Source organism: Anomalospiza imberbis, chromosome 3 (genome assembly GCF_031753505.1).
Source record: "Anomalospiza imberbis isolate Cuckoo-Finch-1a 21T00152 chromosome 3, ASM3175350v1, whole genome shotgun sequence".
NCBI classification, from domain to species: Eukaryota; Metazoa; Chordata; class Aves; order Passeriformes; family Viduidae; genus Anomalospiza; species Anomalospiza imberbis.
The window spans coordinates 71,112,296-71,137,803 of NC_089683.1; the positions used below are offsets into that span (position 1 = coordinate 71,112,296).

At 38.6% G+C, this 25,508-nt stretch overlaps 1 protein-coding gene across 3 annotated transcripts in view; it reads left to right on the forward strand.

The window, feature by feature from the left end:
• PCNX2 (pecanex 2) overlaps positions 1-25,508 on the forward strand; it is a 151,585-nt gene that overhangs the window by 28,092 nt on the left and 97,985 nt on the right. For all 3 annotated transcript variants that reach the window (XR_010997378.1, XM_068185061.1, XM_068185062.1), the window contains 7 exons: positions 6,436-6,571; positions 9,634-9,776; positions 10,923-11,076; positions 11,177-11,209; positions 17,947-18,118; positions 22,942-23,052; positions 23,635-23,726. Coding sequence is in view for 2 of the 3 variants with exons in the window: in XM_068185061.1 (XP_068041162.1) it covers positions 6,436-6,571; positions 9,634-9,776; positions 10,923-11,076; positions 11,177-11,209; positions 17,947-18,118; positions 22,942-23,052; positions 23,635-23,726 (841 nt within the window). In the remaining variant the exon portion in view is untranslated. The remainder of the gene's footprint in view (positions 1-6,435; positions 6,572-9,633; positions 9,777-10,922; positions 11,077-11,176; positions 11,210-17,946; positions 18,119-22,941; positions 23,053-23,634; positions 23,727-25,508) is intronic.

The window sequence follows — 25,508 nt, forward strand, 5'->3', positions numbered from 1 at the left end:
TGTTGTCAACACCATTTCCAATAAAAATCCAAAACATAGCTCCCTAATACTAGCTACTATTAAGAAAAGTAACTCTGTTCCAACCAAAACCAGTACAAACAGAAAGAAGGATTACCTAAGTCTTGGCAAAAAGCACCTTTATCTCAGGTGGAGATTCTCCTTGTTGTATGGCGCTTGAATTTTCATTTGTAAACTTGCTCTATAACTTTAAAAAAAATATTCCAGTTTGAGCCTTATTCTGCTTTCTTGGTCATGTATCTTTTAATTTATCTGTAAAATTATTAAAACTTTTTGTAGGATAAAATTATATTCATGTGTGTTTCATTACTACACGTGGCTCAACCATACCAGTACAATCATGCATCCATATTGCACTTTCCAGACATGTTCTGTCTGAGCAGTTGATCCTGTGAACTCCTCACTTTTTTCAGATGAAGCTCTGACACTGAAACCAGGCTTCTAAAAAGCTATATTATAGTTAAAATGTTTTGCAATACAGTTAGAGACCTCCATTTAAAACAATTGCTTAGATTTTTTTGCTTGTTTTGAGAATAATTTTAATTTTGGTATCATTGGGGCCAAAAGTTTTAAAAAAAGTATTTGCAGCAAACTAGTGGCTAATAAGAACTAAAAACATAATTTAAGGTACAGTTGTCAGTACAGCTGCAGAGTGCTGGTGTTTCTGGCCCTGGGCAAAAGAGAGAATGTCAGATCAGTGAGCTAACTTATTTGATTTACATTCTCACCCCAAAATAAGCTGCTTGAGTGTGTTATGCTATATGAAAGTCTATCTGAATGACTTAGTGGTACTATACGTCTCCTTCATAAGTCCACTAATACTTAGTATGTTCACTGCTGGAAAATTCCCTGAACCTGTGAGGTTATTTCTCACAGGAGAGAGTAGATTTTTTTTTTTTTCTGGTGTTTCAAAATGTTTTAGAATGACCAAAAAGTGTATCCCTAGAGCATCTTTGTATTTTTCAGCAAGGTGACCCAAATAAAACAATCCCCCACTGCTCCTGTAATAAGCTGCTGAATCTTAAAGATTTCTTAATGCTATTTGTCAGGTTGTGCAGTTCTGCAGCTGAGCGTGTTTTGAAATGGATGCGACAAATATTACAGAGTTCTCTTTGGGATTCAGTGATTTCAGATGAACTGCTCCCGTGGGCATAGAGCTGCTTGAACACAGAAATGAGCGGGGGTGTGCACTGAAAATGGTAATAATGTTTGTGTTGTAATGAAGCCATGGATTTTTCTGAGGAGTACTCTTTACAAACTCAGTAGCATTTTCCTGATGGCTTGTCAGGGGCAGGAGGAAACCCTTGCGTTAAGCTTGGCCAGTTAAAATCCTTTCCTTTTTTTGTGTAGGGGTTTTTAGCCCTGGTTTCACTGAACACTAGGCAGTGTTTTGAACAGAATGAGACTCAGAGGTGAGAGGGGACCATGCTGCCACATGATGGCAGCAAAATCCTGCTCAGGACTAAGAGCTTATTGAGTGCTTTATGTGTTGGGGCTGTTTTCTCTTCTATACCCTGCCCTCCCATAAGGAGAGCAAAAAGGAATGTTTTAAAGTATTTTGGAGATAACACAACTGTGGAAGCTATTAATGCACTAATTCCAATAAGGCTGCACCTTCTCAAAATGCGTCCTCTAGTTTATTAGCTAACAGATACTGTGTGTTTTTAAAGTTTTTAGTATATTTATCTTTGCTTTGAAATGTAATAGGCTTGCAAATTTCAGTTTACATGCTTATTAGCAACATAAAAGTATCTGAATACTGGAAAGTAAGAGTGTGCTGAATAGACCCCATTCTTAACATTTGAGTAAGAAGGCATTCATCACTTCCTGCCTTCATATTGACCACAGTGCCTTTGGGAAGGTGCTTTACAAGGCCTTTCTGTCCATCTACAGTAGCTGACTTAATATGTACCACTGCTTGTTTTGCAGTCTATTGCAACACTGCAACAGTGATCTCTTTCCTGCCTGTTATGTCAGTATATCACTACATCCAGCTTTCACATTCTGTAAACTCAGTCTGCCTTATTGTTGTTAGGGGTGTTATTTTTGCTAGTTAAAACAAATGCCAAAAATTGTCCCCAAATCCTGTAGTAAAATGTGTATAAATACACATTTGTACTACTAGCAAAATATGAAGATTTAAGAGCGATTTCATCTTTAGCTTGAGCTGCCATCAGATGTAAGCACTGAAGAAAGTTAAGATGCACATTCTGAATTAATTTTACACTTCATGAAGCTGCTAACGGCTTACCAAAAACGTGAAGAATGCTTCCTCTGGGTTTTTTCTGTTTCCTGTGATTGGATTTGTCACATAATGATCCACTGCTAATGCAGCTATCACTGGCTTATTTCAATCTTCTTACATGCTCTGAGTTGCTTTTTAGTGTAAGTCTTGTTATTTGATTATTTGGGAACTGTAAGCCATCATTTTCTTAAAAGAAACAACATCCACAATTTTAGTGGCTCTCAGTGTCAGTCTTGAACTGTGCCGTACTCTGGTCAGATTGGTGCTGGCAGCTTTCTAGTGGAGACCTAATGAGCAACATCAGTTCAGACAGCTTGAGTCACAAACTGACTGTTTTGAAAGAGCACAGGGGTATGGGTGTGTAGAGTTCCTGCTGTGTTGTCAGCACTGGCTGGGTCTTGTACAGCCACATTGCTCAGGTCTCAGTTCAGTGTTTTTTGGGTGTCCCTCAGACCAGTACTCCAGAAGCAATTGCTTTTGGATGTGCAGGAGGAGACATTTCCAACTCTGAGCTGCCTTCTGGCTCTTCACAGCCATAGTTGCTTACCATCACCTAAGGGCAGTATTTTAGGGAGTATTACACACAGCTTTCAGCTGTATTATCTATTATCACTTTGGATATTTATTGCACACTGTAAGCTCTGTAGTGAGCCAGACAGCTGTCTTCAGGTAGTCCAGTGTGATCTTTCTGGTTTTTAGCATGTGAGGACCTGTTCTTTCTCCAATATGCAGGTTGAAATGAAATTTAACCGAGACCTGCAAAACAGCTTTGTTAACAGGGAATTCTTTGTGGTGTACCTGTATAGTGAATTTATGGGGGGTTCAGACACAAGGCAAGCTAATCCTAACAAAGGGGATGATTTAGGCTGGATTATGTTTGAATGGCTCAGGCCAAGTTGGTGGTGGTGTAAGGCAACAGGCTAAACAGAGAGGGAGAAGGAAGATTTTTCCAGCACTGTGTGGTTATACTGAAACATTCTATGTGTTGTATGATTCCTCCACTACCTTATGCTTACTGAGTGTTCTTACAAAATTTGGATTATGAGCAAGAAAAAAAATTCCTGGTTTCATACCCAATTATCAGTAGAGGGTGCTATGTTGCTTTTGAATTTGACCTGTGTAGGTTATATGTTTATCAAAGATATTTTTAGTTAATAATTTATTATTCATAATTTAGTTCAATTATACCTTTGCTTACATTAGCAGTGAAGTTTACTGTGATAGGTCTTGATAATATTAATTTGATTCTGCAAATGAACAGATTTTCTGTTTAGCAAGATTCCGTGTTATACTGCGATCAGCTCTGTTATAATGATTTTATGATTAGAGAGTGTTTGTTCCTATTTATATATGGTAATAAATTTATAGAATCTAGTTTATAGGCTTACAAAAACACAAACACCATCATTGCATTTCTTACTGGTGTTTGCTGTCACTATGATGGCAATGTCATCAGATGAGATGTACAGGTTCTAAGTAGCTGTGCAAGCAATTCATCTTTGGGGATAGCAAGTCAATGTCAGAGGGAGGTTATGTGGAAAATAGGGATAAGGAAGACAAAAGCAGCAAACAGGAACTGAAGGAAATGGAGGATCAGGAGAGAATCAGAAGGTACAGAGAAACAAGGCTGATGACTGCCAGATGACAGATTCTGATTTTGGAATTGTTGCTTTACTAGCTCTGCCTTCACAACTTCTCTGCCCTAATTGCTTTTTGAGACTTAGAAAGTTTTCCCCACAGTCAGTGTCCTGGCTGCTTGTGGTCTCCTCTGCCACTTTCTGAGAGGCAGAGTTATGGATTTTTAATGTAAACACAAAACAGACTATGGGCACTCTTGGCTTTTTGGTTAACTTCAAGTCTGGTGGGAGATGATTTGATCTCCTAGGTTTATTCTTGGAAGAAGCCTTATTAGTAAAAGATTTTTGATTTCTGAGAACTGATAGACTCCTTTGGTATTCTGTTCCATCCATCTGTCCTTCTGCCATTTCCGTTTTTGGTGAATTTGGGATTAAAGATGTGGTCTGATCTCAAAATACTTTTGGATTTTATAGAAAGACAGCTAAAGATGCAGCAATTTAATGACGATTGAATCTTCATTTAGGAAGGCATGAGCAACCACTGTTTTATATCCATGCTCTTTTGCTGAGTCACCTTTTGGGCAGGAATTCCCAGGCTGCATAGACTCCTGCATAGACTGGGCTAAATTTGCCTTCTTCCTGCTGTGAACAGGGAGACTCAGGGTTGTGCCCATAATGACAAGGAATGGGACAGCTCATCCTGAGGAAGCAAACAAAAAAATCCCTTGCCTTCCTTCTGACTGGACCAGGTTGCTCTGTAGTCCATATCTGTGGGAATCTTACTCCTGGAGACATTCCTCAAGGCTTCCTCCACTTTCTTCCTGCTTAAATCTTTTGGTTGTGATCCAGGATCTTGGATATGTGCCCATCTCTTCTGTACTGTTTTGTTAATAACTGCTGACAAAGGAGATGAGTCTTACGGAAGCTGCCTTGTGGCTGGGACATCAAGTGGATTGTGGTGGACCACATTCTCATTTGCTAGCACTGTCCAAAGGGAACATGACAGCTTTCCTGACTCTGTGGAATGGATCATGCTGCCGTCTGTAGCAGGAGGAGTGTGGAGTGCAGAGGAAGCCATTAGGGTCAGGAGCATTTCTGCTCAGCTGAGAGTTCTGCTGGAGTGGCAGATGGTGAATAGCACGTCTGGAATTCAAGCCTGATAGCAATCAAGGCTTTTAAAACATAAACTACCTGGCTCAGAACCAGAAGCAGGATGGCTCCTCTGCTGACATCCCAAGGCTGATAGTGTTCCTGCTGGTCCAGGCAGAGCTATCAAATCCTGGAGGGGAGGAGAGAGAGTGTGCATTTCAACCTCTTGGTGTTACACTTCAGCCCTTCTTTTAAGTAATTCAGACATTGAGATGTGTTCCAGAACAATGCTACCCACTGCAGCTGAAATTAACAGCCAGTCATGTGCAGGACAACCACAATTTTAGCACTTTAACAAGGGTTACCTAGGAGCCTTTGGGAACTGGTGACCAAAGGCAAGGAAAGTTGAGTTAACTAAAATTAATACAGTGCCTTTGGGGCAGACGTAGGGTATGTAAGAGGAGGGTTTTAATCTTTGCACTACCTTAGGCTTCCTGGCTGACTGTAGGCAAATTGCTCTAGTTTCTTCCTGCTTGTGTTTATGCAAAATAAGAACAACAGATATTGACTACCTTGCAGGAGCACTTAGGTGCTTTCACTTCATGTAGATACGAAAGTAGTTAAGAGCCCAAGGCGGGTATCCAGAGGCAGTGGGGCAATGAGCTTGGAGCAGAGTGCCTGATGTATAAATCCCATTTGGAAAAGAATTAGAAAGAAGTATTCAAACTAGATCTCTTCTCCAAGTAACAATTATTTCATTTCAATAAAGTTGTCTCTGTAACTCAGTCAATCAGGTCATTCTAACACCATTTCTGCAACCCAACAGGCACTGCTGCTCTAAGTGCAGATTTTTGCAAGTGTTTTGGTGCTGTACTATAACAGAAAACTGTAAATGTGAGGAAAAACGATAAATAGTATCTTGCTTAAGGCCCTCCCAGGGTGAGTTTACACTCAGTACACAGGGGATATCTGAACTAGCCTTATGCGAATTAGCTCATGTATTATTATCTTGTTAGGGCAGAAGAAAATTCTTGTAGCCTGAATTCTCAGCAGGGTAAATCAGTACTCACTGAATTCGGTGCAGGTGAAACTAGACTTAGCTTGGTACCTAAGTGAGCTCATTGGAAGCTATTCTGGGATCTCTGCAGTATCTATTTTGCAGTTTTGCTCCTGTAGAAGTGCATCTCTAAACTTAAATTGTCAATGGACAGAAAAAGGCACTTCTGAAGTGTGATTCCTTGAGGGTGTTCATCTCAGAATGAGAAAAGCTGTGATACAGAAGTATCTGTTTCTCTGTGGTGGATGTAGTAAATCAAGTGTATATGAATTTGGGTGTTGACTACTTTGTGGATCTGTGCTAGATTTCAGATATGAAGGTGGAAGGTTCCCAAGTCCTGTGAGCCAACCAGTAGTGTAATTACAGGGTTTCTTCTGTAATATTTCAGAATTGTTAAGAAAATATTGCTGCTCAAAACAGTCTCGTTCTTTCCTGTCCTCTGTGCACAGTGAAATACAGTTCAGCTCCTCCAGTACTACCACTTCAGAGAGCCAAGAACCATCTTCTGGGGATCAAGCAGCCAGCGCGCTTCAGCAGCAGCTCCTGCTGATGGTGGCCAGGAGGACCCTTTCAGAAAACCCACGGGTACATTGTTATATCTGGGTTTCTAGCATCTTGATGAACTGCTCAATAAACAAATGCTGCAGGCTTGTTCCTGAGACAATGTTGTTGATTTTGCTATACTGCTTTTCCTGGTATTGCTCATGTGGGAGAAGATGTGTTTTATGTTGATGGATGCAACTCAGCTGTTTTCTGCTGACACTGAGTAGTGTCCTGGGGGACTATTTAAAGACTCTGTCACCGAAAAAGTTCATCTTCTATCTTCAACCATAATTCTTTTGGAAGAGGACACAGCTGTTAGGATTTTAGACACACCACCAGATTTCAATAGGATGAAGTGTTTATTCCAGATTCATTACTGTCATAAAACCTCATGTCTGGTTTCACTTTTCTGAACTAGGCAACCAGACCTCTGAATGTTTGCTGTGGAATGTTGAAGCCACCTCCTCAATGAAGCTAGTAAAAGAAAAAGGCCCTCAGACTTCAGTTTGCATGGTCTTATGTGGACATGAGCTTCACAGTGTTTGGGGGTCTGTGACTTAGGGCTATAATCTGTTTTTACAATTCCTTGTTATAATACCTTTGACTATCTCTCTACCATGGCAAATTCTAGTTTGGTGTTTATGAATAACAGTAAAATGACAGTTAATTTCCTTTCACCTTAGATTTCACACAGGAGCGTTAAGCTAGAAGTAGCTTGCGTAAAGGAACTATTGTAAACTAAAAATCAGTAAATTTTCCCAAATAATGTCTTTCATATTTGGACAGTGTCTTCCATCTAAAGTCTCTGATGTTTTCCAGATATTTATAGTCTTGTAAACTGCCTGTAAATTAGAGAATAGTTGTCATTTCTCCTTTCTCTTTTAGGAAGACTGCTCCTCAAGGTCATTAGCAAATTTGTAGCCAGGCCAGGCAGTAATTTCAGAATGTCCTGGTTTCTGAATTTTTTTTTCTTAAACATGAAATTCTGAGCCTACATAAGTCAGGAAAAGCATTGTCATTGATTTCAATGAAGCTAGGCCTTCAGGCTATTGCTGACACCATATAAATTTATGAAGTGAATTTTTATAAGCCCTTTCTTGATAGGAGAAACAGTTAGACTTGAGTGACTTGCTCAGGGCTAGTCAGAGAGTTTCCCAAATTCAGCTCAAAAATCTGACTCCTGCCTAAGCCCTACAAGACTCACACAGAGGATTTCATCCAAAGGTTACAGTTCCTCAGGAGCCAAAATGTTCACTTATGCACTCAGCTAAAGTCGCGTTAGGCTGTTCTGGGGACTCAACGATCAGATCCTCAGGTGTTTTTAGTGAACTCTCTGCCACTGTTTTGATTTTTTTATCTAGTTACGGCAAGCAATCTACATTAGATGTGTGAAATTAATGACTGCAGCAGACTGAGTTTTGCTTTACTTTCTGTTGGGTAATAGGACCCAAGAGAAACAAAACTGTGCCAGTATTAGCAACTGTAATATTTTAAAACATGTTTTTTTCTTTAAAAAATGCCCCAACCCCATGTTTAAGTTACTTTTTAAAGTAGTAGTAAAAATACTAAAATTTGGACTACATAAACTATTTTCAGATTTTAAAGTCAGTGTAGTGAAGGGATTGCAGTTGGTCTCATGGCTTTTAAGTTGCTCAGAATTTTTAATAAAGGAAAGAATACCAAATAGCCCAGCATCCCCTTGCATGTCTCAGTGCTCAGAAATATGAGGGACTGTCCTGCACTACTAGCAGTTGAGCTCCCTGGCCCTGCATGGCTGTACGGTTTTAGTCAATTAGAGGCATGAGATAAAATGCCTAAACTTTAATTTCTTTTTCCAGAGCTTATGCTAGCCTGTTTCACCTCATGTTTGCCAGCAGACTGAGGATACCTGAGTTGTTTCCCAGCTGATGCACAGTAATACATTGTCATGTGTAAACTCTGTGTAAAATTCCTTTTCCTGGAAAGGGAAGATTAAAAATTATTCCAATATTCAGAGAAAAAAAACAGTAACAATTCCTTTGTGCAGGTGGAAAGGTTGTTTAAAAAACTCTGCTTTGCTAACAGTTATGATTCTAAAATCAATTGCTTCACACAGAAATCCCCTGCCCTGACTAGGAATGTTAACCTAACATAAATAACTCTAATGTCGACATTGCCTAGAGTTCCATAATAAGTATATTTATTGATTAATTATCTTTAAGGAGGGGCAGGTAAAAGGCTGCTTAAGAGGAGATTGAAAACCATTGGACTTCACAGTAATTTGAAATCTCAAATTCTTCTTCTTGGAAGAAAAATGATTGATTATTCCCTCTCTATAACATCAGTAATGATCTACTTTGGAAAAAATCACTGCTTCACAGAGATTTTTTTTCATCTATTGTCTAGCTTTGCAGGCTTGGCTGAAGGTCTCCAGATAGTTGGAGGGGAGTTGTAGAGAAAAGTTGGAAAAAGCCTTAGAATCTGGTAAAAGCTATATTCAGAAGGGTGGATTTCTGATTATGATGGTATGATTAGAGACTCTCAAATTAGTGCTGTTTATGCTATTTGTGCTTCTTTGAAATTTTTTTTCCTCCTCTTGCTGTTCTTGAGGCACACCTGATGTGATATTCAAAGCATCTCTGGAAAGATAAACAAAGCTGTGTTCTGGAAGAAAAGGTGATAAGTCACACCTTTAGACTTTAAGGACTACTTACTTTTTTTTTTTTAATTTAAAAAGAAGGATTTGTCCTGTCATGTTTTTATATTGTTCTGTAATTAGCCTGATACATGGGAAAATCTTCTAAAAGATACTTTTGACATGTACTGATCTGGACTGAAAAATAATTACTTTTTAAATGAATATTTAGTATTACTTTTTAAAGCATATTGTCACTATTGAGCTCCATAATTAATATAGCTTCTATTCATCTGCAACAGTTATGCTGGTGTGATATTTTTGTTTCTAATTTAAAATTAAGGAAATAAATATGCTAATATGCTCCCATTACTCCTTTTAGTAAAAAAAAAAATAAATCTGGTACTTCATGTAAATTTGGCCTTTTGGACTCCTATTTTGCTGGCAGCTGTGTGAGAGAGTTTTGTGTATTTCTCATTTGTTTTTATAGCAGCCCAGCCAGGACCCTGAGGATTCTTCATGTTCTTCAGCACAACGGAAGCTGAACAGGCAGTTTTACAGATTTGTTATATTCCCTGGCAAGTGGATTAAAGTCTGGTACGATCGTCTTACCTTGTTGGCATTATTGGACAGGTAAGCTTTTTCTTTTAAAGCTGCTCTATGTAGTGTTAAGGTGGGTGGCTCCTCATGTCCACAGAGCAGTGCTGACCACTAGAGAAGGAGGGTTCAGGCTAAGTAGATAGTTGTGTTTTTGCTTTAAGTTGAAGTTCAGGATTGGTCTTGGTGATTCTTGCTACCCTTTGTCTTCAGGTAGAGACTTTGATTCATGCGAGAGCCAGGCTTGTAGACTAGTCTATAATTTGACTCACAGATGTTATAGATCCAATGATTTCTGATGAGAAAATCAGTAGTAGAAGGGTCCCAGGGTATTGTAAACCAAGTACTCCAATGTTTAAAAAAAGAAAATGATTTATAGAATGGTATTTAGGTGAAGAATTTTTTGAGCTGCTGCATCTGTTCCAGTTCAAGTTTATTTGTCTCTGCTTCTATTGGGGATGCAGTGCCATATGGGTTGACATTGGCTTCACAGCAGAAATTTCAGATGGCAGTTTTACCAGAATTGAGGCTGCATGTCAGGGAGCTTTAAGTCCAGAGCAGATAGTTACTTATCTATGGTGTCTTATCTCTATGTTTCAATTGCATGGAAATATTTTCTGCTGATAAGCTCTTTTGTTACGGCCTGAATATTGACAGTGTTTTTTACCTCAGCTTACATGTTCTAACAGAACAGATAAATAAAACATCAGATGACAAATTTGGTCTTTCATCCAGTTCTCTGCTGTCAGATGTATATTTTTAATTAATGGAATGCCTTATTTCCTCATTTAAAAGTGTTTGGGTATTTGATTTTATTTGTAATTGTTCATGTGTTGGGTTTTTTTTTGTTTTGTTTTTTTTTTTGTTTGGTTTTGCTTTTATAAGCATACACTTCTCTACACTCAAATCATCTCCCTGCTGGAATTGTAATTGGAAAGTGAGATGGGAAGGGATATTAGACTTCAGTGCATATGGCTTTTTTTCCTATAACATTTTAGCTATCATTTTGGGCAAGGTTTTTGGCATGGGGATGAAATATTGTTGAACATGGAAATGTAGTTAAGGGATCCAATGAATTCTGATAGCTGCAGCACTGACAGCTCATACCAGCTACAAATGCACCTGCCTTGTTCTAATGAATCTATAAATATTTGTGCTTCTCCAACACTTTTATTCACATAGGACAGAAGATATAAAGGAAAATGTATTTGCTGTCCTTTTAGTAGTTCTTGTTTCCCTTCTTGGATTCCTGACTCTGAACCAAGGCTTCTGTAAGGACATTTGGGTTCTGTTGTTTTGTCTCATAATGGCCAGCTGCCAGTATTCTCTCCTCAAGGTAGGATTCAAGTTCATAGCCAATTGCTGAATTCTGTTCTAACTTCTACAAAGAAAAAAAATCCTGTAAGCAAACATCTTCTTTTCTGTTTTGTTTTTAGAGTGTTCAGCCTGATCCTGCTTCGCCCATACATGTAAGTCTCAGTCAGTAAAACCAGTCTTTCTCCTCTATTATCTCTTGTGTACTGTGAAACAGCTGGCTGTTCAGTGCAACACAGGTATTAGTCATTTGCTGTTCTAGCTGATTTATGAAAAAGACATCTGTGATTTCAAGACTTTGTACTAGGTTTATTTATTTTTAAGCTATTTGAATTTATCACTGCTATTAGAAAAGTGCTTTTTCTTTAAGTTCATATGTGCTGTAAAGAATTTATCTGTACTATCTTGCTGATGTTTGATCCTGTGACATCGCACAAGCCTTTTCTTTGCTTTCCTTTAGAAACAGACAGAAAAGAGCAGAAGTTCCAGACTAGCAGCTCAGTCGTTGCTCAGTTGGGATTTTTTTGTATTTTTTTTTCTTTGAGACTGGGGATTGATCTTTTTATTTTTTAAATCTGCTACTGAAGATTTATTTATTAAAAGTATTATTAGCTCATCAAATGGCACAGGTGTTTTCCCTTTGTTACAGTATCGTCACAGTTTCTGTGCTTGTGTCCTGAAAAAATCGCCAAATCTTTGGGTGAATGCAGGATGTAAGAATCCTTGCTGATCGATATGGTTTTTTTTATTGGATATGTCTAAGAAATTGATCTCTGATGGTGCCTACCACCTTGTAGAGAACCACTTCTTCACACAAGTCTGTCCTTGTTATAGGACTGTTCTAGAGGCATCATCCTACAACTTCAACCTTACCATTCCACCTATCATGGTGTCTCAGCGTTTTTGATTTCTGGATCCTGGAAGACCCATCAGTGGCCATAATGCCTTTTCTTTTCTTTTACACTGGGTGCTAGTTGCTTATGTTTCTTATTTATTTCTTTGAATATTTTTGAGGATGCCCCCTCTTCCCTCAAGTTTCAAATATGGCACGTTGAAAACTTCAGGTCTGCTGGATCAGTTCCCTTTGGCAGGGAGCAATTATTTTTGTCAGTTTAGAGGCTAGAAGTACCAGCTGAACTTGAAATTGATGTTATTTATATATGTATACTGCACACTTCACTAGCTGGATTTCAGAGGATTCTCAGTTTCTTTTCCATGCCAATTATTTAGGGGTGAAGTTATGGTGGTTTTGGTTATAATGCATTCATAGGAAATACCTGTCTGCATAAAAAATAGAGAAAGGTAATAAACAGCAACTTGCCTATTGTAGGATAATATTTTCAATGCATTAAAGAAATGGTCCAATCTCAGTGAAAAGTTGGGGGATCTTGTGAGTAAAATAATATAATTTGTCAGCTCAAATCTGTCTAGATATATTAATGTGAGCTGTAATCAAGTAGTTTGCACTTAATCATATGTTAGTAATGTGTACATTTGTTTAAAGTGGGTGGCAAGCAGTTTAATAAAAACTTCATTATGCCCATATGTTTTTATAGCGTTAAACACAAGGTAGTGTTTAAACAGAACTTTTTTTTTTTTTGTGCAGAATCCAAGTCTGAATTTCAGGTTCTCACAGTAGTATTACAAGTGTTATTTTCTGTATTGTGTAAATCATGCAGCAGTGGAAAAAAGTAACAATAGGTGTATTCCTATCTTCTTTTTCTTTCCTAAAACTTTATTAGGGGTACTCTCTTGCAAACTTTTTGGTGCACTATGCAAACTCCTATAGAAATAAAATCTAGAAAGTTCTTCCACTAAGGGTTTTGAAGCTGGAGGTGTTGTCATGCTAAAATAGAAGATTAGCAATTTCTACAGTGTAACTTTTTAACACAACAGGTATTTGTAAAGGCTTGCTTGAGCTACTAAGCACCTCAGAAATAGGAGAATGAGAAGGCAAGAAGAGATACTCCATGTACTGTTTCATAATTCATGGGACTGCCTTCAATTTAAAGACAACAATGTCTCTTGATGTTAATATAAGGATGCAGAGCAACTGAGTGATTGAAGAATAATCAGTATCACACTCATGAATGAAAATGCAGATGAGATATTTTGAGTATGAAACAAACCATTATGAGCCTCACATTTGCACAGTGAATTAAGTTCTGTTCATGGATCCATGAGTAGCCACTAATGCGTTATGTTATCCATGGCTGGATCCAACGAGGTTCCAAACTTCTTCCCTATATCATGTGGAGAGTTTGTTTCTGCTTAATGTGATTTTGTCATCTCTAGCCTGTAGCATTTTGAAAGACTGCTTTAAAATAGCATCCAGTGAGTTCAGAAAACACAGTACCTGGAGATGCCATAAGCTCTTGTTCCCAACTCCTCCTGAATGTCAATATATACTTGCTGCTGTTGAGGAAAAGATAGCATTTTTTGTTGCTGTAGGTTTAATACTGTTGCTGCTACAAGTTGGGAGTCTAATTTTCCTGTCAGCTGTAGCTGTAGCCTTTCCAGTCATGGTCCACTGGGAGCTGGTGGCCTTTAGGTTCTGTTTACACAGGGGTGTGTGGTTCTGAGATGGTGAAATTTGGGAGCAGCCTCCTCACTGCAGTGGTGGAGAGAAGAAAATCAAGACCATTCCAAAGTGTGTTATATTTTGCTGTTAGTGACCTGATACAAGCAACCTGCTGGTGACTTCAGGGTACTAAAATTCAGAGATCCAAGAGATCCTTGTCATGTGCACTCAAAGATTTTAGAAAAACCTTAGGCAAGGTTTTACATTTAGTAAATGGCTCTATAGAAGGATCAGGAGAGCTTGTCTCTAAGCACCTCATAAGACACCTGTATAGCTCAGCATCTAGCTTGGGCTTACAAAGGCATTTGAGCTTGAAAGATTGCAGTCATGCTCTTAACAAGATTTAGGGAATCTCTTGCATAAATTCATTGTCTCAGTCCTGTTATGTCCCAAAGCAGATAGCTAACTCAGTTGTGTACCTATCAGAGGCAGTTTCCTAAATCCCATAAGGCACTTATAAATTACTTGTAATTTGTCCCTGTAAGCTTTTCTGTAGAACTGAGCACATACACTTTTCGTTATATATAAAAGCTTTCTGTCTTTCCCCTTTTACATGTGTGCACCCACAAACAAACAAAAAACAAGCAAACAAATCAAAACAAAAAAAAACCACTACCTATTAGATCTTTCTAAAATTTTGCTATCAAAATGCTTTGCAGTCAAAACTACTGTTGTAGTGAATGGAAGTGTTTGTGAAATTATTCTTTATTGAAAGTCTTATATTGTTTTAGAAATAGGAGATGCATCAGTATTGTGTTGGTAAGATGTGATTGTGTATCTGAAACATATTAATGAGAAACAGGGACATGAAAAAAAGTTATTTTTTTCAGCAGATTAGGGGAAAGGAAAAGCTTTCACTGACATTTTTATCAGTGAAGGAAAAAAAAAGATTGTTTAACAAATAAGATGTAAAATATAAAAGGAATTCTGCTTCATTATTTAAATTCTTCTGAACAAGAATGCAGAGTGGAGTCATTTCACCAACATTAAATCAGTTTTGCATGTCAAAATCTGGTGAGCTTGCCTAGTAAAACAAAATGAACCCTTTATATCTAAAATACCTCGTTAAACAAGTTGTGCTGCCACATGCCCATTTTGGTGAAGGCTGCCTAGCTTTGTTGGTCAGTGGCAGGTACAGGAGGGCTTTGCTCCTATTTTTCTGTTTGTTTGTTTCTAAAACCTTAAAAAATTAAATTTTATGTCTATTCCCTGACTGTGACTTTTGGGAAGTGATCCTCTCTTTCCCAGAAGTTGTCCACTCTTGCCCTCAAACCAGTCCTGTTCCAAATAATGCCCCTCACATGAAGCATGTAAATGAGCGTGAAATACCACATTAATACTTGCAGCAGTTCCTCTGTCTTGTGTTGTGTTGCATGTTCCCCGGATGTGGGGACTGGAGTATTTGCTGTGCTCTAGGAAGCTCATTCAGCTTGAGCACATCCCAAGTAGTGCAAGAGCTGTGCTGACACTGCCCTTCTGAGTGCATTGCTGCTGCATTGCTTTGCTTCTGTTTATAAGATTCTAGAAAGATTTCAAGGTTTTGTCTCATTACCCACCACCACCACCTGAAAAACAGGGAAGGTAGTATTTGCTCACATTTTGCAGCTTTCAGAACACCTCTGGAATCTGCTTCCTCAATTGTAAGTGGCATTACTGTAGTTAGCGTCGTAAGAGTGACTGAATTAGTCTATTCTATTCTAACTAAGATAGAAGTGACCTAAATGATCATCCAGTGGCTCTGCCTGACCACTTCAGGGCTGCCCAAATGTCAAAAGAAGTTGTTACGAGCATTGTCCAAATGCTTCCTCTAAACACTGACAGGCTTGGGGCATCAACCACCTCTCTAGGAAGCCTGTTCCTGTGTTTGACCACCTTTTCAAAAGAAATACTCCTACTTAATGCAGCTTAGAGACATTCCCACATATCCTGTCACTGGATGGCACAGGAGATCAGCACCACCTTCTCCACTTCCCCTCCTCAGGAACCTATAGAGAGCAATGAAGTTGTTCCTCAGCCTTGTCCTCTCCAAACTGCACAAGCTTGAAGTCCTTAACTGCTTCTTACAGGACATTCCTTCCAACCATTTCACCAGCTTTTTTGCTCTCCTCTGGATGCCTTTTTTGTGAGGCCCAAAGCACACAGCACTCAAGGTGGGGCTGCACCAGTGCTGAGTACAGCAGGATAATCACCTCTTGACTGGCTCATGTTGCTGTGTTTGATGCACTCCCAGATGCGGTTTTCCCTCTTGGCTGTTGGCCCTCACAGCGGACTCACATTGAACCTGCTGGTGAGCAGCACCCCCAGGCCCCTTTCTGCAGGGCTGCTCACCAGCCACTCATCTCACAATTTACACTTGTGCCCAGCATTAATTCATCCTAGGAGCAGGATCTAGCGTCTCGTTAATCACTGCCCCGCATTCCAGTCTATCTAGTTCCCTCTGCAAAGCCGCCTGACCCTCAACAGAGTCAACAGCACCTCTGGGGTTGGTATCTTTGGCAAACTTGCTAAATGCTGCATTCAGTTCCTACGTGCAGATCACTGATAATCTGTTAAGCAGAATTGACTCTAGAACTCATCCCTGAGGAATTGCACTGCTGATGGATCCAGCCAGATGCGGCCCCTTTCACTGCAGTTCTTTGAGCTCTGCCCACCCTTCAGCCAGCGCTTCACCCAGTGCACCATAAACTTCTTTAGAAGTCACAGTTAAATACGCCCTGTAATCCTAATTGAGTATGTCAGAGTTCTGCATGGAACTGCAAGGTGTGTGGAGTTAAACCTCTGGGCTTGTAGTCATCAACTCTGTATTACCCAGCTGCCTTCAAATAATCACTGTGCAAAGATAAAACTGGCTTCCATAGTTCAAGAGGTAAGACAAGAATGTTACAGAATGTAATCATGATAAAACAGCCTTGAGTGAATATCAGGATGTAAAGCATTAAGCAGTTGTTTAGGTGCATATTTATTGGTCTCTTTTCCTAAGGCACAGCTCACATTTACATAAATGAACTCTAGTTTAAAACAGGCCAGAAAATAATAGCTTAAATTATTTTTATTTTTTAAAGTTGTATTTTATCTTTATAATTCTCCAAGGATTGTTTTGTGGACGTGTGTCCTATTAAAAAAAAAGCAGTAGTAAAATTGAAATTGATTAAAGAGCAAGGTTTTGTTTCCCTGACTTGATTCATATTCCATGGATGTGAGGCACAATGTAAGCCCACCAGTTCCCTGTAATCTGCCATCTTGTTAACTGATTGATCCCAAAAGAGAGTACAGATCATTTAATAGCAATCTAACATGCGAGCTTGGCTGGCAGCCAAACAAACTCAGCCACATTTTCAAGTCAGTAAGTAGACTCAAAAAAGACATGATCTTTTATTATACTCAAATTACGTTTTTCAAATAAGAACAGTTGCATGGTAGCTTTAAGCAAGGCAAACTTGGATTCTTGTCACTTTGCTTCTGGCTTTTCACACTCAAGGAATCTTTTGACTTATCACTGTTTAAAATGACTTAGTTACCCTTAAGCTTGCTACCAGGAGAGCTATTAAGGTTGTTCTTAAGTGTGTGTTAGGTTCCCTGGCCTGCAGCCCCACAATAGTGTTTGTAGGATTAGTGGGAATCAATTGTGTGAGAGATGTGTGTGAAAGACATCAGATGAGATTCCTTCCACATCCTCATTCCTTTGGATCATAATTTCAAAGTGCTTCATGAGAAGCAGACCAGAAACTGCTGATGAGTGTCACCCCCTTCAGAAGGCATGCTGATTTGCTGTCAAGTGGTTCAAAGAAACAAAAAATTTAATTGGTGAAGAAAAATCTATCCCCCTGTCTCACACTGTACCAGGGATATGCTCAATTATATTTTTTCTTCCCAGGGTCAATTAAAAGTTAAATTAATTTTATATTTCATGAAGTAAAAAAAAAAAAGTCAAGCCACCTGAAGCAGATGCTCAATTAAATAAAATACATGTAGAGAAAAATTCTTTTTCTACTGAAAAGAAAGATTCAGACAGATTGAGGTTTTCTTCTCCACAGAAAATGACGACTTCTGGAATTAGTAAGTTTTGAAAGGTCCAGAAGGGTAGGTTTTCAAAAGCATAAATGGTTGCTGGAGTCAGTCTTAACTGCTCATTGTGTCTTTTGAAAGTCTCCTCTGGAGAAGATGAAATACCTTGTCACATTTTTATTACTAATTATTATATATAAGCCATTAAAATATTTTGTCTGACCCCTGACTCTCTCTTCAAGTTAATGCAGTGCATGCAGTAGGAGAATGAATATAAAAGTTTAATTTTTTTCGTTTTTCTTCCAGGGACACAATAAAATCATAATCTACAGCAGACCTGTATATTTTTGTATATTGTGTGGCCTTATTTTGCTGCTAGATGCTGGATCTAAAGACACAAATCTTCCTGTTTATACAATGTATGGCCTGAAGCTCTTCTCACCCAGGTCTCTCCAGTCAGCCAGAGACCATGTAATAGGTGAGTCAATATTTTTCCTAGGACTGCTAAAAGGAATTAAGTGAGTGTCTGTGTTTTCCCATGTTGCCAATCAAATGCAAGTTATGGAGGCACAACCTGAAGTCAAATTGATAGAAACATTTGGAATGACTAAAGATGGGCCGGGGGCAGCTGTCAACCTTCCCTTATGTAAAAGGAATTCTTAATGAAATGAGGCTCATAGAAATGTCTCCATAGAAAACTAAAAGTCACTGATGTTATTAGCAAAAATCATCATCTGTGAAATGCTGTTCATCTGTATAACAGCTTGTCTGTGTGGAGCAGTTACTGCAGAATAACTTGAGTTTTAAATTTAATGCCTGGAAGCTAATCCATGCCAGTTCCTCAGACGGACATCAATCTTCTGATAGCGAAGAAAGTGCTTTATCTTGGTTTAGTTTACTCATACTGTCCATGTGACCAGTTAGTGAGGAGCAGCCACTCTGCGGTAGCTCTTTCAACCTGTTTCCTTCTAGAATCATGTTCTGAGGCTGCTGAGGACATTCAGATACTGCCCCAAGACAGGTGTGGTGATCCCTTGGCACTGATTTGGAGTGGCCACAGCTGACATTACCCTATTCTGTCAGGACACTTCTTCCTGTTGCACACCACACTTACAGTCTCTTACTGTGATGTTACACCAGCTGAGCCACAGATACAGGGGCTGGACTGGACTCCCATGAATAGTGCAACACTGCTAAGGTACAAAGTGAAGAATTGTGAGGTTTACTGTAAAAGTTGTGAAAATTTCCCAGAAAGCTGTCTTGTAGTGTACCAAAGATGGCCTGCTGGTTTGTGAATTTAGAACCAAGAGAACCTACTGTAGCAGAAGAAAATAATTTTTGTGATATTGTATATGACCTTCAAGGTCTTTGTTCACCTGTGACTGTTGTACTTGCTTTTTGCCATACTCAGGTCAGACTTACTACCTGAAAGGCATACTGTTTTTAGGAAAGCCTCCTGATCTTAACAAGGGTACTATGCCTCCCAGTTCTTCTCACCAGAAACAGGGGAATGTGAAGAGCTGCATCTCACTTATTTTAATTAGCTTCTTTTATTACTTTCATTTGGTCTCATTTAAGTTTGTCCTTACATCTTATTTTCTCTGTCTGTCAAAGGTGAGCAGTAAAAATGCTGATAAATAATTCAACAAGAATTCTAGATGACACTTGGGAAAGAGATAAATGAAAAACTATAGCAACCAGCATAAGAAAACAAAGTGTTGTTATAAATGTGTTAATTTTGGCTGGTCTCAAAAGAGATGGCAGAGCATGTTCTTGAAGCAGGAGGGGGTGGGAGAGAGAAGAAATAAAGGCTAATCTTCCCCAGCTGGCATGTGTTAAATGAGAAAGAGAGAAGAGACCCTTTCCCTTTGCTTGTCCCTGTTCTTGTTTTGCCATGGTGTCTCGATTCAAGTGATGTTTGGTGCTGTGCTTCGGCTATTCCTTGCTTTGTCTCTATGGGAGCCCTAACTTCTGGCTGCTGTGAATCCTTGCAGTTGTTCACAGTGCAGTGACCTCTGTAAGCCATGGCAGTGTGGCATCCTGTGCTATCTTGCTGTGCTTCTAGAATAGATTCTCTTAGGTAATGAAGGTATAGAAGTATTTTGTTTGGGCTATAAAATAATGAGGGGAAGTGGATGGCTCTGAATACCAGTCTTACAATTCTGCCTATTTGCTAGGTAGTTTTTATATATTTTTATTGGTTTGTCATCACATGGTTACTCTTTAATTTATATTTTAATCAGAATTTATTGTGGTGTTTGGAGTTGATATGTTTGGAAATAAAAGAATTAAAAATAGAACATACCAAAGAGCTAGTGTGATGCTGCATATCATACTCTGATAAAAGTCTTGAAGCAAGGTCATAAAAGAAATAATTGCAGTTTGTTAGATGTGTAACCTAATTACTTATGAAACATGGTTTTTAACGGGTTCATTTATTTTCAATCAACTTATGATCTAATTTGGTTTTATTTTAAATTGGTGATGATTCTGCTATTGTTTTATATTTCTATTAATTGGAGTTTCATGACTTTAATTCTGACTATGGTTTTCATCTTGAATTCCTTATTTCAGTTAACATTTTTGCTAGATTAACGTATGAAGTAAGGGCACAGACAACCAACCTCAGTAACTGGGACCTACAGGTGTGGTTAGTGACAAAAGTAGTTGTGCATATATGATAGTTCTTGTGATTAAACCATTTTCATTCAATAGTTAAATGAAATTATTTCACAGACATCTCAGAAGACTTAAGAATCAGGAGGTGGCAAAATTTTTTGGTAGTGAGTCCTCTGCCTGCTCATTTTAACAGTGACTGGGCTTCTGTCAAGGGAAGAAAGCCTGTGGATATTATGCTCTCCCATGTTCAAGAGTGGGAGAACAAAAAAACTATTTCTCACTGAAATAATTTTTTTTTTTTTTTCTTGTGAAAAAAACACGTTTTACTACTCAGATATTTAATTTTTTAGTAATCTTTTTTCTAAATGTCTAAAATGTTTGCAATGTGATGTTGCTATTCTACATTGCTCAAAAGACACAAATTTTCCAAAGTCATAATTTGTGTTTCCCCCCTCACATTTATGTGATACATGCTTGTTTAGAGGAAGACTGCAGTGTTAAATGCAGCAGCTCACAGAATGATCTCTTAGTGGTCCAGCTTTTAAAGGTGTTGTGGGTCTCTATGAAAATGTGTGATGCTTAAAGAAATTCTTTCTGGAATTCATAATGCAATTTCAAAGGATTAATCAGCTACTTTTATTGTCTGCTTCCCACAAGGGGAGCTGCTGCTTCTAAGTTCAATCCTTTTGTAGGTGACAACTGTTTATTTTCCTGTCCGCTGTGCTCCTTGTTGCAAGATGAGATAAACTAAGCTGCCTTAGCTGAAGAAGTTGCTAGGGTTGTTCAAGGTATTAATAGAGAGTGGGTGAGGTGAGGACAGTTTTACAGTCAACTAACTTTTCCCTCCTTGTTTACATTTATCTTTATATATCTTGGTGTACTGTCAACTCTTTAATCTCATCCTTCCTTCCGTTGCTCTTTTCACTTTTTTGAGGTTGCTACAGCAAAGGCAATCATTTGGGATGTAAGCTTGTAGTCTAAGATGAGTTCTGACAGTTCTGCAAGTCTTTTGCCCGAGGAACACTATCTTCTGAGAGTTTCAGCGGTGTGTTTTTGGGACAGTTAATCCATCATGGGTCCTGAGCAGTCCTGCTGAGCAGTTTTCTGTTGTGCCATTGCCTGTCTTCAAGAGTGATCCTTGCTTGGCTTGGCATGACTTGGTGGAATATCTGAAAATGTGCAGAGTAATACAGGAAGAAGAATTTAATATTGGCATTTTTATGTAAAACACTGAGAAGAGAGCATTTCCTTATTTTCTTACATATGGATGGATGATTTGTGCCAGTAGTGGGAAGTAATGTTGAAGGTGCATTGTGAATCCAAGTATATTTAAGTGAGTGCTGTCTGCATTAAGCACTTGAATATGTCATTTTCTCCCCTGTGTTGGGCTTTCTCAGCAAGATTTACAGTATTAGGTAGCAGTAATGTATAATATGGTGAAGATAAAAGCTGTCAGATCAAACTTGGTGTATTGTTTCCTTTTAGCTCAAGATGCCTTATTAAGATGAGCTGGCAGATGTAAAATTAGCATTCAGCAAAGAACACAAATCCTTTTGTTTCCTCCTCAAAAATCTGACTGGGGGAATGGGGAGTAAGTTGTTCTAGTGATTTGTTTAATTTGCTTTTTATGAGAATGAATAGGAGGAAATTGCAGTCTTCCTAGGATCTGAAGTAACAAATCCATACTTTTTACAAGGAAGAGTGGCTGACACACTTTCTGCCATACAGAACATCATGGAACTAGCACAATGAAGCAGTAAGAATATGATTAACAATATGATAAATGTTGATTAATATGATTATGTGTGTGTATCCTTGAACATTTACACTTGGGTCAAGCGTATGTATAGATGCTTTGCTAGAGGGCATTTTCTGTGGTGGAGTTGAGAGTGAATTAATGGGGAGGAGGACTGCTGGAAGTAAACAGGACTGAAGACTAGCAGCATGATTACCTGAATTATGACTCCTCCTTTTCCTTGTATATGAGGCAGCCATTAAAAGTAGCATTAAAATTTGCATTTCTATTCAGAAAGAGAGTATGTAAAGCTGAAGACTGGGTTTTACCCCTGAGTTTCTTTCCTGTTTTTAATGTTCTTTCACTACTGTTAAAGTCTGTTGTGCTGGAAGCAGGTGGAATATTCTGGAGAAGCTTCGCTATAGGTTTCTCCCATTTTTAGGGGCTGCTATAAGTGTCTGCTCTTGATTGCTGGGAGAGGCAGGATATTGTGATAGCCAAGATATTTCAGATCTTAGCCATTAAAATTTTTTGTTTATATTGAATTGTTGTAGCTGTTCTTGAACCATCTCAGATTCAAGGAAGAAGTTCCAAAGTCTGCAAATTAAAATTTCTCTACTTTGAAAGGAACAAATATGAGCTTGAAAGTAATTGAGAAACAGTAAGGAGGCTATGCAATGCTATTTTTTCTGCCACTGTTTTTATCCAAAATTAATCCTAAGGCTAACTCTGAGCTTTAGTTTCTTATGTGTAAAATAGCATTATTTATTTTGAATACATGAGGAAGAAAGTGTAATCGTTGCTGGTAAGGTTAAGGTATGCTCACTTGAATAATCTTCAGAATTTATTGCAGCAATTTCTTATTCTGCTGTCATGCTGTCATGTTCTTTATTTTCCATACATAGAATGTGTGGCTGTGTTCTAAAATACTTTTTTTTTTTCCTTAGTGTTTTTATATTGCTTTCCTGCAATTTCTCTTCTTGGACTTTTCCCTCAAATCAATACCTTCTGCATATATCTTTTGGAACAAATAGATATGTTGCTTTTTGGTGGTTCTGGTAAGTAGCCATATGCCATCTTTCTGGGCTTACAACCTCAAATTAGAATATATTATTGCATGTTACATAGCATAGTGCATTTTAAAGCTCAAACAGCTAATAGTATTCATCTAACAGTGAGGTGAATACTTTATAAGGCCCATTTGATCAGATTTCTTTTTGCTTTTGAAAAGTTGTGTACAAGTTTTTAAAACTATAAGTTGCAAATTATGGTTGATATCAAAGAGCTCTTTCCTGGCATATGTGATGTGAATCTTTACTATATTTGTTAAAAAAGAAAACCTTTAACTTTCTTTTTCTGTTAACATCTAGGAAAAAAGTTTGCATTTTTCCACAGAAAGGCATATTGACAAGACATTTGATGTGTGATAATTTTTTGTGTGTTATTTCAGTCAGAGATTAAAGAAGGCCCTTGAGAGATGAAGTATCGAGATTTTTTGTTGCTAGTGGGTTTTTTTTTTTTTTGTTTTTCATTATAGCTTAAGTAGCTGGAAAGACTGAGATGCATCTACACTGTAGTCTTAGTTTGGGTCAGAAATAAAGTTCCTCTTTTTTCCCACTTCCCACATGTCTCTGTTTCAGCTGCTGCTGGTTTCGTGTCTGCTTTGTACAGCATTTCCCGAAGCTTTGTTGTTCTGATTGTCCTATATGCCTTCTGCTTCAGTGCAGTGAAGGTAAGCCAGAAAAACAGCACTGTAACAATTCAAAATTTCAAGCTGGAAATTGATGTAATCAAGGGAGACTAGCATTGTTTGGTCCTACATTGTTGTTGCTTACCAAGATAAACTTTGCAAGCCGTGCTTCAGTTTCTGCATGTTAGTTACACTGAAATAGACCAAAACTGTAGCAGAATTTTTTAAGTAAACATGTCTCTAATACCTGTGATTATTTGCCTCTTATATGTATCAGTGTGAAATGATCCACTGACTTTTCTCTACAAACATAAACGGCAGCCTTGACTTAAAAAGCTGCAGTCTCTGTTGACCAGCATACCCAGGCCAAATTTGCTCATAATTCCTGGTGAGGTTTTTGCTTTTGCTTCATAACAATATGCCTAAGAACTTAAATGTTGAGCAACCAGTGGACCATCTAAGTAAGTAATGTGTCTGCATCCACAGGGAAATGCAATTTAGGAATTTAATTCTAGCCAGATGACTGGGTTTGCTACTTTTCCCCCTAATATCCCACAATTGTTACACTAGGGATGTTGGAGAGTGTGCTTATAATTCGGTGTCTGTGAATTTGTCAAGTCCCTTCCTGAATGTGCTGGTCCTCTCTGACTCCACAGTTTTGTGCCAGCGAATTCTAGACGTTCACTGTGCTCTGTGCAAAGCAATGCTGTCCTTCAGTGGTTTTAAGCGGATCTGCTAATTTCACCAGGTCTTCCTGATGCCTAGTATTGTAGGATTTGTGGAAAACCTGGTCTGCATTCTTTTCATCTGCTGCCTTTACAGTTTTTCAGGCATCAGATATATCACCCTCAGCCATCTGTTTAAACTGAAGAGTCCCAGCCTTTCTGTGCCTTCCCTTACTCTGCTGCTGACTTCAGATGTGGAGAGTCAGTTGTGTATGGTGCTTAGGTTGCAGGTGTGCCACAGCTTTCTGTGCTGGCATAGGACTGGTTCCCTTACCAGTGATGCCCAGTTTTGGACAATATTCAATCTAAAGCTTTTTTTATTTTTTTATTTTTTTTTTAATTTTAAAGTGTCTATGTCCTCTGCATGGGACATTTAAAAATGGCAATGAAATTTTGTCTGCCTTCAAGTCAGCTGTAAAATTCCCAGTGAACACAGCAAGACCAGTATTTTGTGTTAGACTTGTAAGAAAAAGTACCCTCTAAGATGACAACCTTTTGGCAGTGTTTCATTGAGGGCTGGATACTGTCAGTGTCCATGCAGGGGTTGCAGCAGGATGTGCTGTGGTTGAAAGGCTGCCCTTGACATCTTGTGGGCACATGTCAGAGGAAGCTTTGTGGTGGCACATGCACAGCACACACAGAGAACCCAATAGGTTCTGCAGCTGCCAAGGCTGTATCATGTCAGCACCCAGGCTGGCAATTTACACAGATGGGAGAGGCACTCAAGTATTCCTTTAAGGGAATTCTTTTAGGAACATCAGCATTTCTAGAGTGGCTTTCAATAATTTTTCACTTGAAATTTTCAATAGGAGCCTTAAATCAAAGAAGGACAATTCTAATGCCTTAATGGTTACCTGCAGATGATCAGAGCTGGCTGTGTGTTCTTAACCACTCCCAGCAGTAAGGTAAAATGTGTTAAACACATTTGGCGGCTTGAGTCCTTACAAAATAAATTACAGCAACTCAGCTGCTGTGTTAAGACACTTGAAATTAAATGCCTTTGAATGCGTGGTGTTCTCCCAGGGAATCTCTTGTCACCTGGCTCACCCACTTTGTCAGTTGTATTGGTTAGAGCTGACCCAGCTGTGTGACTGATGCT